The sequence below is a fragment of the Myotis nattereri genome, assembly GCF_964212035.1.
Source record: "Myotis nattereri genome assembly, chromosome: 15".
In the NCBI taxonomy this organism is placed as follows: domain Eukaryota; kingdom Metazoa; phylum Chordata; class Mammalia; order Chiroptera; family Vespertilionidae; genus Myotis; species Myotis nattereri.
In genome coordinates, this window is record NC_138090.1 from 32,341,206 (window position 1) to 32,360,151 (window position 18,946).

Below are 18,946 nucleotides of genomic sequence, written 5' to 3' on the forward strand. Positions count from 1 at the left end.
CCTCCCTCCCTTACCCTTATCAGGGATGTGCAATTGTCTAAACTTTCACTTTTTGAAAGTGATGAAATGTAATCCTGAGACAGCTCAAACAGAACTCAGGCCTGATGTTCTCTGCGAAATGGCCTTATTTGGTGGTAATAGCACTAGTGTTGTATGCGTGGCGATCAAATCCTGTGTGTTCAGTTGTCCCTTTTATGGTCAGTTAGGACAGTCTTAGGATATAGACTTAACATCCAAGTATCCAATGTGACAGACTAAAGTGTGCTCTCCACTCATGGGGGGAATGTCCTTCTGTGACAGGGGGTCCCCGGATAAGTGTTACAGGCTTCTACAGTGGAAGCTGACTGTAAGGGCTGAAGAAGCACATTTTGGAAATGGTCTTGTAAACTGCAACGAAGGCATCTTTAGCAGCTCCCTTCCCAAACATGGCAGCATGCTTTACAAACTTATCAAAGTGATATACAGAGATTGTTTTGTTTTTTAAAAATATTTTTTTATTGATTTCAGAGAGGAAGGGAGAGGGAGAGAGAAAAAGAAACATCAATGATGAGAGAATCACTGATCCATTGACTCCCACATGCCCCCTACTAGGGATTGAGCCTGAAACCTGGGCATGTGTCCTAACCTGAAATCAAACTGTGACCCCCTGGTTCATAGGTTGATGCTCAACCACTGAGCCACGCCAGCCAGCTGCTCTTAATTTTTTAGCATAGCCCATGGTCGGCAAACCGTGGCTTGCAAGCCACATGCGGCTCTTTGGCCCCTTGAGTGTGGCTCTTCCACAAAATACCGGCTCTTCCACAAAATACCGACTTCTGTGCATGGGCCACGAAGTTTCAATCACACTGTACATGGGCGCCCACGCGTGGTATATTGTGGAAGAGCGACACTCAAGGGACCAAAGAGCTACATGTGGCTCGCGAGCCGCGGTTTGCCGACCACGGGCCTAAAGTAATCAATATTTAATATATTAGGCATTTTGTGTAGATAATGATGTTTAAATGCCCCTAGACCAGCCGTGGGCAAACTACGGCCCGTGGGCCGGATCCGGCGCGTTTGAAATGAATAAAACTATTGAAAAAAAAGACCGTACCCTTTTATGTAATGATGTTTACTTTGAATTTATATTAGTTCACACAAACACTCCATCCACGCTTTTGTTCCGGCCCTCTGGTCCAGTTTAAGAACCCATTGTGGCCCTCGAGTCAAAACGTTTGCCCACCCCTGCTCTAGACAGTGCATTCCTTTGTCCTATTGGTTTTACATAGAGTCCAAAGTTCAGTTCCATGAAGTATTTACTCACCACCTTCCATATACATTTCTATGTTCAATCCATGGCTCTTGAGGGGCTCAGTATAGTAGGTAAGGGACTCATGTAGAAATGATTCAAATAAAAGGAAGACGCTGATAAATGTGACGATAGGTACATGCTACAGTGCAGGGAGCTCCCAGAGGACTCCAGAGACCCAGGGATCCACTCATCCCTGATCTGGTGTCCACGGCTGTCTCATCAGTGTGGAGCTTGGTGAATATTCTAGGACATAAGAACATAAATCCTCTTCTTGGTACAGCTATCCAATGCCCATGGTGCCTGGGGGGCTCAGTGTGTCTTTATAAGTATTCCATTGTCTTCTAGGGAGCCACAGAGGTACCACAAAAAGGGCTATAAACACTGCACTGTCTGTCATTTTTCTTCAGTGCAGGTTTTATAAGACTTTCTCCCAACAAAATCGCAATCACAACACATACCCCTTTGCCGTACACTTAGCTAGAATATTGTATTGAATTGTACGATTACACCATATTTTTTGAAAGGAGTTTGGGCAATGATAAGTGCATAGGCATTTCTTTAGCACTCAGACAACGTGATTCTGTGCCCATCAAGTTGTGAGGGATTTGCTCCAAGGAATCAGTCTTCTGTAAGCAGGGAATCCTGGATACTGGCTGTGGGTACATAACCCTGGGTTTAGATGTCACTTCTACCAATTTTGTACCCTGAGAGCTTGGGAAGCTTTCTTAATCCTACTAGCCTACTTAGCGTCCTCATCTGGAAAGGAATGATTTTAAATTACTTCCCTAATAGTCCTGCTGTGTTGAATGAGACAACACTTGGAAAGTGATTAGCAGCCTCCCTAGCAGATGGTAAGCTCATAAAGTGTTGGCTAGTGCTCAGGCAGTTAATCTGTCTTCTTAACGGCAGTGATGGCTCTAACTGAAGTTTAAGTCACAGCATTCTCTGAGAATCCCATCTCCCAGGACGCTTTCCTCCACAATCCACGGTTCACGTTAGTAGCTCCTCTTTCTCCAGGCTCATCTTCCTTAACAGGCTGAGCTCTTCCCAGAAATTTCCCCAGTACCCTAATTTCTTTTCCATGGTTTTTACTTCACCACACACTGCACCACCTGAAACTGTTCCTTTTACCACCTGAAACTGTGATTGGAGGTTGTGAAAGGACTCCCATTAGGGGTAAGGTAGTGACTACTGTGTGTGTTCTCTTGTGCCTGGGGAATCCGTGTCCTTGATGTGAATTTCAGGTTACTGTCCGGGTACCCAGGGTGCTTTCTTCCTTCTCTCTGCTCTTCCCATTTTTTCTACCTCCTTATCGTCCCCCTCTTTCCTGCTCTCAGACTCTAGCTTAGGATCTGTCTTAACTTGTATTGTTTTTTTCTAATAGGTGGAAAACAATTCAGGATTATTTCTCAGAGTTAAGAAATTTGGTTGAATAATCACAAAGTCATAAAGCTACATTATCACTTGACAGTGAGCAGGCTAGTCAAACTGACAGGACCACACACATCCTGAAGGTGAGAATTCATCTTTATTGTGTTTCCTCCAGAAATGCATTGCCCTGTGCTCTTTAATGATCTGTATTAACATACACACATGTCATCCAGGCAAGGTAAAAAATTACACCTGAATTCTCACAATTCACTAATAAAGACCAAAAAAAAATAAAGAATATGGGAGAACTACCCACCTAGCTATAAGATAATTGATATTGTATAAATATAATAGATTAAACTACAAAAACATCGCTTGAAAATGTAGACAAAATTATATTGACATATGTATACCAGCTATAATACTAATTAAAAACATTGTAGGAACAGTGTCTCTTCAAAACTGCGAATATTTCAAAGCTACCTCACTATATAAATATTAAACATGAGAATAAATATAATAATCCTATGGGCAACATTTTCTAAACAAACTCATAAAATGTATGGCCTACATTCAGCTATCACAAACTTAGGGCTCTAATTTTATACTTTAAAGTATTTCCCTCCAAGTCTGAGACCCCAAACGCCACCTTCAGATGGCTCTGGAAGGCTACAACCAGGTGTAGAAAATGTGGGACCTCCAGCTTCTGCCTCAGGGGAGATTTGAATTAAACAATGTGAAATTTGGGATGGAGCCTTAGGGAGGGATGGAATCTGAAAAACCCCTGGTTCCGTATTGTCCTCCTACAGACTCCGTTCTGGGCTCCTCTGCATGGTGTTTCCCTTCCTCCTGTCTGTCCTGAGCATCTGGATTGACTTCCTGCTGAAAATGGAGTCTGCCCTGGGCTCAGCGATCTAGAGGTAAGAGGAAGAGAAAGGATGTCACATTCCAAACAGGCAGCTCTCCACATGTAAAGATTATTAAAATCTCAGGCAATTCTACGGAGTTTGGCTAACCTGTAGGCCCCATTTTATCTCCAGTCCTCCCTTCTCAACCCCACTCCTGAACCACTGTTTCCAGGTGTGATGCTTGGACTTTGACGACCCTGAGTCCCAACATTCCTTAATGTACCCAGTGAGCTGTTTACAGCCAGGACTCTAGGTGACTGTCTGGGGGCAGCACACCTAGGGACAGAGCTGCTCTAGCTCACTCACACCTTGGTCCTTTTGTGCTGCTTCACATCTAAACTTCCAGGCACACTGCAAACGTCACTGACATGGCCACATCACAGACCACGAGACCAGGTGCCCCATCCCTGCTCCTAACCCTGGATCCGGATGTTTAACTATCATACTGAGTCTGAACGAAGCTAGGGCTATGGTGTGAGTGTTTGTGTCCCCCAAATTCATTACCCCTGAGGTGATGGTATTAGGAGGTGGGGGCCTTTGGGAGGTGGTTAGGTCATTGGGTGGGCCCCTAAGAATGGGCTTATTGTCTGTCCTTAGAAAAGGCGCCAGAGATGCCTCGCCCCTTCCACTGTGTAAGGACATGGCGACATGTTGGCCGTCTGCAGCACAGAACCCCACCGTGCCAGCACCTGATCGCAGCCTTCCAGCCTCCAGAATGGTGAGAAACAAATGTCTGTTGTTGATCAGCCACCCAGTCTGTGGTGTTTTGTTATAGCGGCCAGAACGGACTAAGGTAGCGAGGTCACAAGATTTTAACCAAAACTCAGTCCTCTGCCACGATCTGTAACTCCCATGTGTCGATCAGGGCAAGCCATGCTGGACCAGTATTTCTCAACCTTCGCTCATCCTGACAGACTTCCTTGACCATAAACTTGAGGGGAGACGTGCAATGATCCAAGGGGAGAGATTGTGAGCCAGGGGAAGTGAAGGACACACGGTGATCTGGCCATGGGCTACTTGTTTGCATGTAAACTTGGATGAAGACAGAGCTAGTGGGGATTTATCTGTTTATCTTTGGATTTAGAGACTGTTCCATCTGATACCCTATTGTTAGACATTGACTTCAGTGCAGAACATCCCTGTGGTTGGCATTCCTGAGGGAGAAAGGCCCAAGTGAATGAACAACAGGAAGTCACAATATATGGAAAAAATTGGAAACGTACTCAGTTTTCAAAAAACTCAACATTTCAATAAATTGACTGCTTGGACCTAGTTGCTGTGTTTAAAATGACTCCACCAAATCTTGAAGTCTGGCCCCCACACATCCCACTGAGGTGCCTGTGTGTCAGCTTGTGGCTGGGAGCTGAGTCAGTCCCTGGCTGTGTGCCTGGAGGGTCCACTTCAGTGTGTGGGGAGGTGATGAGGAGGGGGACGATGAGCATGGGTCCAGCCATTGGATTCCTGGGATTTCTTAAAGAGACAACAAATCCTTTCATCTGTACCTGTGAGGACTCCGACCGCCTTCCTTCAGACCTACCTTAGGTGGTCTCGGAAAGGAGGGCGCGATCTCGCCTCCACACCCAGAGCCCTGGATCAAAAGCCTGGATCTGGAAGGACAAACAGCCCCCTGAGAAGATGATGACTCTCCAGGTGCACCCCATCCCGTCCCTGGTCCAGCCTTCAATTCTTAGTCACCCCCAAATCCCCAAACCGATCGCCCAAGGTCCCCTGTCTCTCCAATGTGGCCCCTCCCCCTAATCCCACAGCCCACCTACCTCTTCGCACTCTTCGCGCGTGACCCTCGCCCTCCAGTCCATGGAACGGAAGAACTGGAATCGCAGTTTGTGGAACAAGGGGCGCTGGGAGCAGATGTTCTCCCCATAGAGGAAGGACAAGATGGCCTGTTTAGGGGCGTGGTAATTCTCCTCCATGTCCACGGCCAGGTAGCTGAGGAAGGACATGAGGTTGCCAGTCAGGGGCAGGCGGGAAGCACCCGCCTGTGGTCAGCGTCCCAGGAAGCACACAGGCTGGATCCACCTTACACAGGATCTCGGGAGCCCGATCCAGTATCTCTGAGGGACACCCAGGCATCAGGAAGCTGAGCGGGACCTGAGGGCACCTCTCAGACCTTGATGATGAAGATAAAATTCAGCGGGGAAGCCGGGCCCCTTCCTTTCTCCCTGTTGTGTGCACACACCTGTCTCCCTACAGTGTCAGTGCCCATACAGCTCCTGAGGGCGGAGACCACGCGGTCCCTTTCTGTCTTCATTGCTTTCTGCCAAATGACTGACAGGCCCATTACCTCAACAGTACTTATTAAAAATATACATTTTTATTAATTGTAGAGAGGAAGGAAGAGGGAGAGAGAGATAGAAACATCAATGATGAGAGAGAATCATTGATTGGCTGCCTCCTGCATGCCCCCCACAGGGGATCCAGCCTACAACCAGACATATGCCATTGACCAGAATCAAACCTGGGATCCTTATGGTCCGCAGGCTGACTCTCTATCCACTGAGCTAAACCGGCTAGGGCTCAACAGTACTTTTTAAATTCTCTTCCCATCCTCACATTCCTTGGCCATGAATGGACTTTATAAGGTTGTACAGAATGAATGAATGAATGAATGAATGAATGAATGCTTTTTCTCATAGTCAAGTGGAAAACTGATTACCTTACAGACTCAATATAACTTGAACATTTGCAAAATAAAAAAAACCCCTGTGTGGAGTGTTTTAAGAAGCCATTGATATCTTGACAAGAGCTGTCCTCAACAGGTATCTAGTTGAATGGGATTGGGGAAGGAGAAAGGGGGAGAAGAGAAGTCATTGTAATCCAAGGTATCACATTGTAATACAGTTTGAATAACCAACTGCTGGCATGTAGAAATTAGGGGGTCAGAGAAGTTATCTGAATATTTTTTGTTTGAATCAGTATAAGAATACATCTTTTTTTTTCGGATACATACGTGTAAATAATACCTAGACAGAAAGCAATAGGAAGAAAACAGGAAAAGGTGCTTAGAAGAGCAGTGAAACAAAGAATGGGATATCGGGGTGGTATTGATGGAGACCCTGAGACAGCTGAATTCAAGCTGAAAACTTTGGCCTTGATTTAGAAGGAAATTAGCAAATGAAATTCTTGTGGTGGTTGGTGAAGTGGTTAAACCTGTGTTTTGGAAAGATATTCAGGAAGATTTGTAAGAAACACCCCTGGGTAGCATTTTACAATAGATCAGTGTTGTTTAATACTTTTTTTCTTAATTATCATCTGAGAATATTTTCATTGATTTTTAGATAGAGGGGAAGGGAGGGAAGGACACAGAGAGAGAAAGAGAGAGAGGGAAACTCTGATCCACTGCCTCCTGCATGTACCCCAGTTGGGGCTGGGATTGAACCTACAACCTGCATATGTGCCCTGACTGGAAATCGAACCCTCAACTTTTTGGTTTAGGGGACAACACTCCTACCCACTCAGCCCACATCAGCCAGGGCTAGATCTGTGTTGTTTAATGAAGGCCTGCATTGAGGACGGGGACCATTACATTTGGCGTGGTTATGGGGGAGGTGGGAAGAGGGAGAGAGAGAGAGAGAGAGAGAGAGAGAGAATATGAATTAGAAATGGCTAGTCCCAAGCCTATTAGTTGGGGGTAAAGTGAAGTGGTATCAATTCTTTATGAGGCTTTTGTGTTTTCTTTTATTTTGTTCAATCTTTTAATTGACATTAGGGTTGTTGGCTTTTACAAAGAAGAGTATAAAAAACCCTATACTACAATTCTATCATTTTTATAACTAGACGGAAGAGTACAAATATGTTATAAAAATAGATGAAAGTGCCTTAGCTGGTTAGCTCTGTGGTTAGAGCATCAGCTGAAGGGTCTCAGAGTCCATGGGCACCTACCTCGGTTGCAGGCTCAGTTCCCTGCTCTGGTCGAGGCTCCTGTGAGAGGCCACCAATGGGTGTGTCTCTCTCACATTGATGTTTCTCTCTCTCTTTCTCCCCCTCCCTTCCATTCTCTCTAAAAAAATCAATGGAAAAAGTATCCCTGGGTGGTAATTAACAAAAATTTAAAAAGAAATAGATGAAAGGTCAGAGATACAACTCGTCTCCCTCCTCCTCCCCAGGGTATGAATACTGACTGATGGGAATAAGCAAGATACTCACAGGGCCAGGAAGAAATGAATGCGTTGGTACTGCCAGGAGAAGAGGCCCGCGCGGCTGAAATAAGCTATCACCATGGACAGGAGATACTGATGGAAAGAGAACAAACATGAAAGGACTCCCGCTGTGAAAGAGGAGGAACAGTGGGGCGAGTGACTGGCTGATGCTCCCAGTGGCAAGCGCTGCGGTTTCAGGGCGTGTGCTCAGGACAGCCAGCTCCAGGAGGGTCTTTGACAGGCTGGAGCAAAGGGGTGTCCCCAAAGGCAGAGAGAAGAGGGCACTTGATGTGGCCAAAACCACAGGGGCAAGATCCCAGAGGAGCCAGGGCTGAGGCAGGGCTGCCCGTCCACACTGCAGGAAACCCCTCGGTCCCCGAAGGCAAAGGGTGACAAGGCATCAGGCTGGAGAGAGAATTGTGGGCTCGGAAAGCTCTCCCCTGCCCCAGGATAGATGGCAGAGCAGGGGTACTTCTTACCTTGTCAGAGAGCCTCAGATTTGTGTCCCAGGCCAGGAATCTTTTAATGACAGGATCCTCTGTGAAAGAGGGCATATGTTAGCTTGAGGACAGCAACAGGGTTGCCATGGGAGCGTTCCAGGGCCAAGCACAGAACCATGGCCCTCCTGGGGAAGTTTCAGGATTGTGGCTGAGGCCGAGGCCAGTAGGAAGAGGGACAGAGGAGATAGTTCCTGGGATAAGGAAGCAGTGGTGACCCCTGAACCTTACGCCCCAAGTCTGGGGTGACTGAGTGACAGCGAGGGTGTCAGTCACACATCTGCACGATTCAGAGCTGAAATAATCCAATGCCATGGCCATTGTCAGTAGACAGTCCCTTCCGGGTGGGAAGGTGGCCTTATTATGTGCCCTCTTACACAGATGAAGGTGTTTAGAATCAGAAGGCCAGTCAGAGCTGAGAAGTTGCAGAGGGTGCAGTTGAAACTGAGCTGCCTGACCCCAAGTGCAGCCCCATTTGAAGTGTAGCCTAGTCCTCCATTATCTCTTAGTGCCCCCCCAATGAGTGATGGACACGGAGCCCTCCTAGGAGAGGGAGCTCGCTAACTGGCAGGGAATTCTTTCCTATTGGGAAGGAGTAGTTATTGGAAGGTCCTTTTTAAAGCGTAGGATTGGAGGGTGTGCTGCAGGGTCCCTTCCTACCGAGCAGCCTGGTGAAGGCCTGATGGTGCTCAGGTCGCACTGAAGACACCCGCTGCCTCTTCAGCTTCATCTTGAGCCCGCACAGGGTCTCCACGACCCAGATGTCCTGAGCCCCAGGGGCAGACTCCTCCTCGGACCCCTCCTCTGTGGGCCACTCCCTCTTCCTTTTCCGTCCAGCAGATCTAGGCCGGGCGCTGCCCTCTGCACAGGGGCCTGAGTAAAAAAACCAGCTACAATACACAGCATTTGCCTCTGGAATTCAGCTACTGGTCACATAAAACAAACTGCACACCCAGTCCACCTCATGTACTCCCCGCCCCCAAAGCAAACCCCTCCGTTGTCTCCAGTCTCATAGTCTGCTGGCCTTCCCCCCAGCCATCTTTCCATCTCACTCCTTTGGGGATGCCCACCTGTCCCACAGTCATCTTGTCATTGTTCTATGTCTCTGTCCTCAAAACCCTTCCTTGTTGGTGATAATTTCTCCCATTGGAGGGGAAAAGAGAGGAACCCTTGACTATTTCCTCCCTTTCCTTCTCTCATCCTTGGATCTCATCTCCTAGCCTCCTTCCCAGGCTTTCCTTTCGTGGGGATTTCCTTGTCCCCAGCTCCTGTGATCTCCTCCAATCCCTGGCTTTCTGGATCTCTCTTTCACACACACACTACTCAGGTCCCCCTTCCTCAATGGTCAACCCTCTCAAATCCCTTCTGCCCCCAGTTTCCTCACCTGATGGTCCTGGGACGACTTCAACCACTCTCACCTCTAGGGGGCACCCTGAGCAGTTAGGCTGTGGTCTCTGGTTCTCACCCTGGAAACTTGGTTCACAACTGGCCATTATTTCTCCCAAATCTTCCCTTTCAGGACACCTAGACAGCTATCCAAATTCTTGGAGAAGATGCTGTTGCCCACCTCCGTTGCCAAGCACCACGGAATTTGGTCCTTCCAATCAGGAAGGTCGGAAGCCTCTGATGTCATTAGTACTTCCAACCTGGCAAGCAGCTTGAAGGATCCAAACCCATGGACTGCCATGTGTGCACTGCTCCTGGGAATCAGGGGTCAACCATACCTCCTGCCACTGACCCAACAGCCTCTGTCCAGCCTCCAACACTATCCTCAAATGTCAGCATAATTCTCTTTAAAAAATCTTTATTGTTGAAAGTATTATATATGTCCCCCCTTTTCCCCCATCGATTCCCTCCAGCCCCTGCCCCCACACACCCAGCCCCAGACCTCACCACCCCACTGTCTATGTCCATGTTCTCAACCTGTGGGTCGCGACCATTGGAAAACACATATAGCATATCAGATATTTACATTAGGATTCATAACAGTAGAAAAATTACAGTTATGAAGTAGCAACGAAAATAATTTTATGGTTGGGGGTCACCACAACATGAGGAACTGTATTAAAGGGTCACGGCATTAGGAAAGTTGAGAACCACTGAAGGTCTTTGGTTGATTACCTCCTCTCCACCCACCCTCCCCCACTTTCCCTCCAAGATTCCACACTCTGTTCCATGCTTCCTTATCTCTGGATCCACTCTGTTCATCAGTTTATTTTGTTAATTAGATTTCAGGAGAGAGAACCAAGATGGCGGCATAGGTTAACGCCGGAGTTTGCTGCCTTGAACAACTACTTCAAAAGTGAAACTAAAAGACAGAACGGACATCACCCAGAACCACAGGAACGCTGGCTGAGTGGAAGTCCTACAAGTAGGAGGAAAGAGAAACGCATACGGACACTCAGAGGAGGCGCAGTGCTGAAGTCAAATTCTGAGGTGCGGAGTGCGCGGAGCGGGCTGGCGGCGGAGGGCGCGGTTGGCGTTTTCAATCGGGAGGGAGTCGCAGACTCTGAGCTCCAGAGCCGGGCGAGTCTTTAGGGACCCAGACTCAAACGGGAGAAGCGGGACTGTCTGGCTTCGGTCAGAGCGAGTGCAGCTTTCTCTCCGAGGTTTGCAGCGGGTGCTGGGACTCAGAGAGGCAGAGCCCCTGGGGATAGGACTGAGAGCCGCCATAACTGCTCTCTCCGGCCCACCCTGTTGATCCTGTGCGACCCGCCCCGCCCAAGCCCTGAACAGAGGCATTTGCCGGATAGCCTCAGGCAAAGGCTAGATTAGCACCTCCCTAGAGGACGGAAGTTCTGTCACTGCTGACACAGCTGATTCTCATAGCCACTTGGCCTGGAGGTCAAACCCTCCCTGGAATTAGCTACAACAATCAAGATTTAACTATAAGACTGCGCACAAAGACCACTAGGGGGTGCACCAAGAAAGCATAACAAAATGCGGAGACAAAGAAACAGGAAAAAATTGTCAATGGAAGATATAGAGTTCAGAACCACACTTTTAAGGTCTCTCAAGAACTGTTTAGAAGCCGCCGATAAACTTAATGAGATCTACAAGAAAACTAATGAGACCCTCGATGCTATGTTGGGGAACCAACTAGAAATTAAGCATACATGGACTGAAATAACGAATATTATACAGACTCCCGACAGCAGACCAGAGGAGCGCAAGAATCAAGTCAATGATTTGAAATGCAAGGAAGCAAAAAACACCCAACCGGAGGGGCGGAATGAAAAAAGAATCCAAAAATGCGAAGATAGTGTAAGGAGCCTCTGGGACAACTTCAAGCGTACCAACATCAGAATTATAGGGGTGCCAGAAGATGAGAGAGAGCAAGGTATTGAAAACCTATTTGAAGAAATAATGACAGAAAACTTCCCCCACCTGGTGAAAGAAATGGACTTGCAGGTCCAAGAAGCGCGGAGAACCCCAAACAAAAGGAATCCAAAGAGGACCACACCAAGACACATCACAATTAAAATGCCAAGAGCAAAAGATAAAGAGAGAATCTTAAAAGCAGCAAGAGAAAGAAACTCAGTTACCTACAAGGGAATACCCATACAACTGTCAGCTGATTTCTCAACAGAAACTTTGCAGGCCAGAAGGGAGTGGCAAGAAATATTCAAAGTGATGAATACCAAGAACCTACAACCAAGATTACTTTATCCAGCAAAGCTATCATTCAGAACTGAAGGTCAGATAAAGAGCTTCACAGATAAGGAAAAGCTAAAGGAGTTCATCACCACCAAACCAGGATTATATGAAATGCTGAAAGGTATCCTTTAAGAAGAGGAAGAGGAAGAAAAAGAAATTTGTAAAGATACAAATTATGAACAACAAATATGCATCTATCAACAAGTGAATCTAAGAATCAAGTGAATAAATAATCTGATGAACAGAATGAACTGGTGATTATAATAGAATCAGGGACATAGAAAGGGAATGGACTGACTATTCTTGGGGGGGAAAGGGGTGTGGGAGATGCAGGAAGAGACTGGACAAAAATTGTGCACCTATGGATGAGGACTGTGGGTGGGGAGTGAGGGCGGAGGGTGGGGCGGGAACTGGGAGGAGGGGAGTTATGGGGGGGAAAAAAGAGGAACAAATGTAATAATCTGAACAATAAAGATTTAATTAAAAACAAAAAAGATTTCACTTATCAGCATCACTCTTTACTGCTCTCCAGGAGATGCTGTGTTCTCTCCATTCTGAACTTGAAATAGGCTGGGCTCTCCTTTCCCATTCCTATTTCAGAGCTTGGTCTGATGCGAGAGGAAGGTCACAAGGACATTTAGGGGAAGGAGAAGTGCTCAGACCTTACAAGAATGAGATACGTGTGTAAAAAAGATCCCAGCTACATTGACTCCTCGTATTAAATAGTTACTTAAAACACTCCATTTGCCAAAGCTCGATGGTCACAGACACGATGTTCGGGATTCTGTACTGGAGGACACACATCTTCCAGCCTCAGGCATCTTTTAGTCCCAGAGACTGTGAAAACCTAAAATCTTAGAAAACTACACATGTGCTCACACACTCAGATGGTGTCTCCAATTTCCGGGAGTCTCTGGATTTCCCAAAGCCTGCCCCTCAATTCCAATTAAACTCTAGTCTACACATTTTCAGCCTGTGCATCATCCTTGACCCAGACATTTTACTACCTCTCATGTATCCTATGGATGAAATGTCCCATGCACAAAGAGACTACAGGGAGAGATCTCCTTCCCTCCTTCCCTCTCTTTCTCCCTTTCTTCTTTTTTGTGGTAAAATAACATAACACAGTTTAACATTTTAACCACATTTAGGGTTAAATTCAGTGGCATTGAGCACATTCACATGGTTGTGCTACAATCACCATCATCCATCTCCACAACTTCTTCATCTTCCCAAACTGAGACTCTGCAGCCATTAAGTACTGACTCCCCCGTCTCTCCCCAGTCCCTGGCAGCCACCATTCACCGTTCTGTCCTTACGAGGTTGACCACTCTAGGCCCCTCATATAAGTGGGATCAGACAGTATTTGTCCATTATTTCTGGCTCATTCAGTCAGCATAATGTCCTCAGGGTTCATCCATGTTGTAGTATGTGTCAGGATTGCCTTCCTTTTTAAGGATGAATAATCCTAATATATAAAAACCCAGGGTCTGTAACGTCCAAAACGACCGAAAGCTTGACCGACTAGAAGTCAGTCCTGCAGTCAGTGCTGGGTCACCGGTGCCGGTGACCCGGCACTGACTGTCGAAGGGGCTGCGGATCAGGCCCAGAGAGAGGCAGGGTCTGATCCATAACCTCCATGGCAGCTGTTCATCAGACCTTGCCTCTCTCTTTCTCTCTGGGCCTGTCCAGCAGCTGTGCCTCTCTTTCTCTCAGGGCCTCCAGGGGGGCTGCTCATCAACCCCGCCTCTCTGATCAGGCCCGGAGATAGGCCCGGAGATGCTGACTGGCATAGAAACTGACCAATCAGAACCAAATCTGTGTGAATTGTAAGGAACCAATGGCTGCCTAGGAGGTGGAGCTTCTGATGCTGACTGGCATAGAAATCAACCAATCAGAACCTTATCTGGGTAAACTGTGAAGGCAGAACCTAAGGTGGGGGCTGAGGAGGGGTTTTAAGGGCAACAGCTGTTTGGTGTAAGAAAGCAGTTCAATTTTTTAATGACTGGTTTGGCAGTATAGTGCATATGGCTGGCTATCAGTCAGATATAGGGATTATGTATTTTTGTCTGCCAAGAGCATCTCCTCCTGCTGAAAAAGGCTCTCCCCCACCCCCATTTAAGCAATCCTATCCTATATAATCTATCTATACCAGGAGTGGGCAAACTTTTTGACTTGAGGGCCACAATGGGTTCTTAAACTGGACTGGAGGGCCGGAACAAAAGCATGGATGGAGTGTTTGTGTGAACTAATATAAATTCAAAGTAAACATCATTACATAAAAGGGTACAGTCTTTTTTTTCAATAGTTTTATTCATTTCAAACGGGCCGGATCCGGCTCGCGGGCCGTAGTTTGCCCATGGCTGATCTATACTAATAAAGGGGTAATATGCTAATTAGACTGGGTCAACTGGCCATCTTCCGGACGTCTGACTTCCTTCCGGACAAAGCCATGGTGGTGGGGGCCAAGGCAGAGGCAGTTAGGGGCGATCAGGCCATCAGGGGAGAGGAGTTGGGGGCGAGATCAGGCTGTCAGGGGAGGGCAGTTAGGGGTGATCAAGCAGGCAGGCAGAGGCAGTTAGGGGCTATCAGACAGGCAGGTGAGTGGTTAGGAGCCAACAGTCCCAGATTGCAAGAGGGATGTCCAACTGCCAGTTTAGGCCTGATCCCACAGGGGGTCCCCGATTGGAGAGGGTGCAGGCTGGGCCGAGGGACCACCCCCCCTTGCACACAAACTTCATGCACTGGGCCACTAGAATTCATTATAAGGGTCACATTTTGCTTATCCATCCATCTGCTGATGGATACATGGCTTGTTCCCACCTCTTGGCCCTGAGACTTGCTTTTGACCCTTTGTTTGAACTACCCACTTTTCATGGAGATATGAGTGCTTTCCTTTTTCCTTGGGATAAAGGCAATTACCCAACATGGATGGCTACCCAGACTACCAGGTGAATTTACAATGGACTGTGAAAGAATGTATAGCAAATGGTGCTGCCCTTTTACACGAGATGAGTAACCATGAGCTTAAGAACACCTCTGTAATGACTGGACCTGCTGAGCTATTTGGAAAGATGAGGTTCGTTTGTTTTTGAAATCTCCTTGGTTTGCTTGCCACGAGCCTTACGATCTGGTTTAATGGTTATTCAACAATAAACACAACTGTTTTCTTTATTTCTACAGTTGTGGAGATGATTTTTCTGGGTTGGCAGGAGATTTTATTTTTAATCCTGCCCCCCTCCCACCAGCTTTTAAGAAACAATTGGCCAAAAACACGGTTGTATTATTTTACTGCCAAGAAGTGTTAATCATAGTCCTTAAGATCCCAGTTAATCATATATATATATATATATATATATATATATATATATAAAATTTATTGATTTCAGAGAGGAAGGGAGAGGGAGGGAGAGAGAAGCATCAATGATGAGAATCATTGATTGGCTGCCTCTTGCACGCCCCCTACTGGGGATCAAGCCCGCAACCGAGAATGTGCCCTTGATGGACATCAAACCCGGTACCACTCATTCCGCAGGCCGAAAGCCGAAGCTCTCTCCACTGAGCCAAACCGGCTGGGCAAGATACCATTTTTAAAAAAGTGACACTTTTACCCAGTGTAAACAATGCTCCTTGAGAGGTGAACTCTGCTTTTATTTTTCGGTTGTATTTTCTGATGATTGCTTTTACAGTTTTTATGCATTAGTTGTGTAATGTAGAAGACTTCGTTTCTATGATCTTTTCTGTCCTTGGAGAAACCATATGGACATGGGTAATGCTATTTCATGACATGGCTGGGCATTTGCAGGTTCCTAGTGTTTCAGTGAAACGCCCAGTATTTCAGGTAAGTGGACATGATACGCCCCTCCCTTTTCTCGCCTGGCTGTGGTGGAACCTCGGTTCTAACAGGAAAAGTCCCAGATCAAAGGAAGGACCAGGATCGCCGGTGGCAATCACACAGGCGACACCTTTCCTTGGTCCCTAAGAGCAGCGCTGATGGGTGAGTGGGAAACCGGGGCCGGGTCCAGGCGGCCAGTGCACGGAGCTCAGCGCCTCCTCCCCGATGGCGGAGGAGAGACCGTGGGGAGGTCCCTAACTTGAGGGGTGGACCCCTGGCAGGGCCCCCGCGTGGTCCTCGCGTGTCATGTGGGCCCGTCCGCGCACGCTCACTGCCGCTGCCGTTGCTGGCGCTAGAGGTGCGTGCCCAGGCCGGTGCTGCCCGCGGTTCCCCGGCGCCAGCGTCCGTTGGGCGAGGGTGCCGGCATCCGTTGGGCGAGGGTACCGTGGTCCGGGGGGCGGACGCTGGGCTGTGCGGGCCGCGTCGCGAGCGGGGATCCCCAGGGCCATCCCGGAGGGGTGAGGCCTGGGGCGCCGGGATCTTCTCCTGAATGAGTTTGTCCCGCAGGCGCAGAGCCGGCTCCTTGGGGGGCGCAGTGGCGGGGCCTTGGGCAGCTCAGCGACTCCCGATGGGGTAGGTGGTGCGTGCGCGGCCTCGGCCAGTTCTGGACCTTCCCGCGGTGGGCAGGGCTGGGTGGCTCCTTCCTGGCGGCGGCCAGGGGTGCGTGGGGGGAGCAGTGGACGCTTCCGGCAGGTCCGCGGGTGGGCACCGAGGGCAGGGCGGGCTGCTCCCGAGTGGGTGCCCCGGGAGGGTGTCTTCTCCGTCTCCTGGGGGATGGCGAGGTGGCGATGGCGCCCCAGCCACGTCCCCTCCTCCCCGTGCACCCCAACTGCCCTCGCTCAGCCTCTCGCCCTCCCCGGGTTCCCACTGTGACTCTACGCGTCCCTCACGCCTTGGATCTGACCCAAGTGTGTGCCGGCCCTTGCAGCGCAGGGTCCGTCCCCGTCCCGGAGGGCCATGCTCTGCCGCCTGGGTGACGGGAAGGGAGGCCTGAGAGGGCGGCGGCTTGTCCTAGGTCTCTGGGCCTCTGGGCAGCGTTGCTAACAGGACCCCCAGGCCAAGGGTTCTGCCCATTGTATTACCGTTTTCTTGATAAAAGATTAAGCTCAGTGGCAACCAACTTTAAGTTAGATAATAAAAACTATGCTCTGATACACATTTATCCCACTTTTGAGAGCTCATATTCTGGGCTCCTGTGGATACTTTGTTTTTTTTGGCAATGGAAAGAGTGTAAACAATGTTTGTTTCTCCTTTTATTTAATGACTAGAGGCCCCGTGCATGAAATTAGTGCACCAGTGCGGTCCCTAGGCCTGGCCAGCAATTGAAGCGTGAGTGTCTGGCATGGAAGGGCAAGTCCCAGCTGATCTCAGGCTCTGGGCAGCACCTGGGCCCCCGGGCCCGCACGTACCCTCCTCTGCCTCAGTCATGGTGCCTGAGTCCTCACGCGGAGTTGTGGTGAGTGTGGCTGGACGCTGCGGGCCAGGGCGCAGCGTGGGCCTCTGGGCTGCCCAGCTGCGCCACAGGGAAGCCGGTCAGGCAGCGCTCTTTCCTGTTCGGCCTCGCAGACAGGCCCCTGCGGTCCTGGCCTACAGCCTAGCTCACCTGGAAGAGGCTGCGGCCGTTGTGGGGCAGGCTCTTCGCGGGCACCTGGCACCTGAGTGCGGGGCTTTCCTGGTGCGCCAGCCCTGACGTCCCAAGGAAGGGTAGCAAGGGGAGTGAGAGTGAGCTCGGTGGACACACCACATTCTCACTGCACCTTTGTCTGGTCACCCCCGCCCCCAGGTATCCAGCGAGAGGTTGCAGCCCCCTGCCCGGGTGCCGCGGGAGGTTGGTCGCCACCACCCACCCCCAGTTCCCTGTCCCAGCCTGGGGCCTGGCGCTGATCAGGTGATCAGGGCCTGCTGGCCACTGGTCACCATCTGTGGGACGATTGATCTGGGCCGGGCTCCCTGCTGGGCTCCCTCAGCGGCTGGGAGCTGGTTGGCAGCCCCACCCCCCACTACTGGTCGTCATCTGCAGGGTGATTGGTGGGACGATCAGGCCCCACTTGGCACGCCTTGGCCTGGTGCTGCCTGCTTACCTGCTCCACCATCGCACGTGGTCCCGCTCTCGTTGGGGCCCATTGGGGCTGCCAGCACCTTCACTGCTGCCTGCTGCCAGCACTGCGTGGCCGATGCCTGCCATGTTTCGCGCCACCCTCTGGTGGTCAGCGCACATCATAGCAGTCTAACTCTCGGTCGAACTCCTGGTCAAGGGGACATTTTACATATTAGGCTTTTATTACATAGGATGGACAACTATTTGTAAAAGGAGTCCATGTTTATATTCACCAGTGGAGTACCTGGTCTAATTGCCTCGCATCCTTTTGGAGTTAACAATGCTTAAGAGTTTGTTTCTCCTCGATCACCCTTTTAGGCCCTTCTGAGTGTTCACAGGGTGTCATTTTATTGAGTTTCTTTGCTGTTTCTTATGCAGTGGTTCTCAACCTGTGGGTCACGACCCCTTTGGCGGTCAAATGACCTTTTCACGGGTCGCCTAAGACCATCCTGCATATCAGATATTTACATTACGATTCATAACAGTAGCAACATTACAGTTATGAAGTAGCAACGAAAATAATTTTATGTTTGGGTCACAACATGAGGAACTGTATTTAAAGGGCCAGAAAGTGGAGAACCACTGTGCTAGAGGTTCCTGCCTCAGCAACTCAGGTTCCTCATGACTCCAATTATTTGTTTCTTCTCCCTTAGGTCCACGCACTGTTAACAATCTCTACACTTTTCCCAGAGCAGCAGAAAATGCATGAATCCCAGGTGAGTTTTCCCACTTCCTGATGTATTTTAGGAGGTTTATTTAATGACTAGAGGCCCGGTGCACAAAAATTTGTGCACTCGGGGGGGTGTCCCTCAGCCCTGCCTGCGCCCATTTGCAGTCCAGGACCCCTTGGGGGATGTCCACCTGTTGACTTAGGCCCACTCCCCGGGGGATCAGGCCTAAGCTTGCAGTCAAGGCATCCTTCTGGCAGCCAGGGAGCCCTCAGGGGATGTCCTACTAAAGGCTTAGGCCCCCAAGGGATCAGGTCTAAACCATTAGTTGGACATTCTTAGTGCTGCCACGGAGGTGGGAGAGGCTCCTGCCATCACCTCTGCGCTGGCCAGCCATGAGCCAG

At 49.1% G+C, this 18,946-nt stretch overlaps 1 protein-coding gene across 1 annotated transcript; it reads right to left on the reverse strand.

The window, feature by feature from the left end:
• Positions 1-5,108: 5,108 nt before the first annotated feature.
• On the reverse strand, positions 5,109-17,900 carry LOC308531433 (speedy protein E4-like; the record flags this gene model as incomplete). Its single annotated transcript, XM_081108364.1, has 8 exons — positions 5,109-5,177; positions 5,346-5,517; positions 7,735-7,820; positions 8,207-8,265; positions 8,885-9,097; positions 16,049-16,298; positions 17,380-17,462; positions 17,858-17,900. 8 exons carry the CDS (start codon positions 17,898-17,900, stop codon positions 5,109-5,111), a joined length of 975 nt encoding a protein of 324 aa, XP_080964490.1.
• Between the last annotated feature and the right edge of the window lie 1,046 nt (positions 17,901-18,946).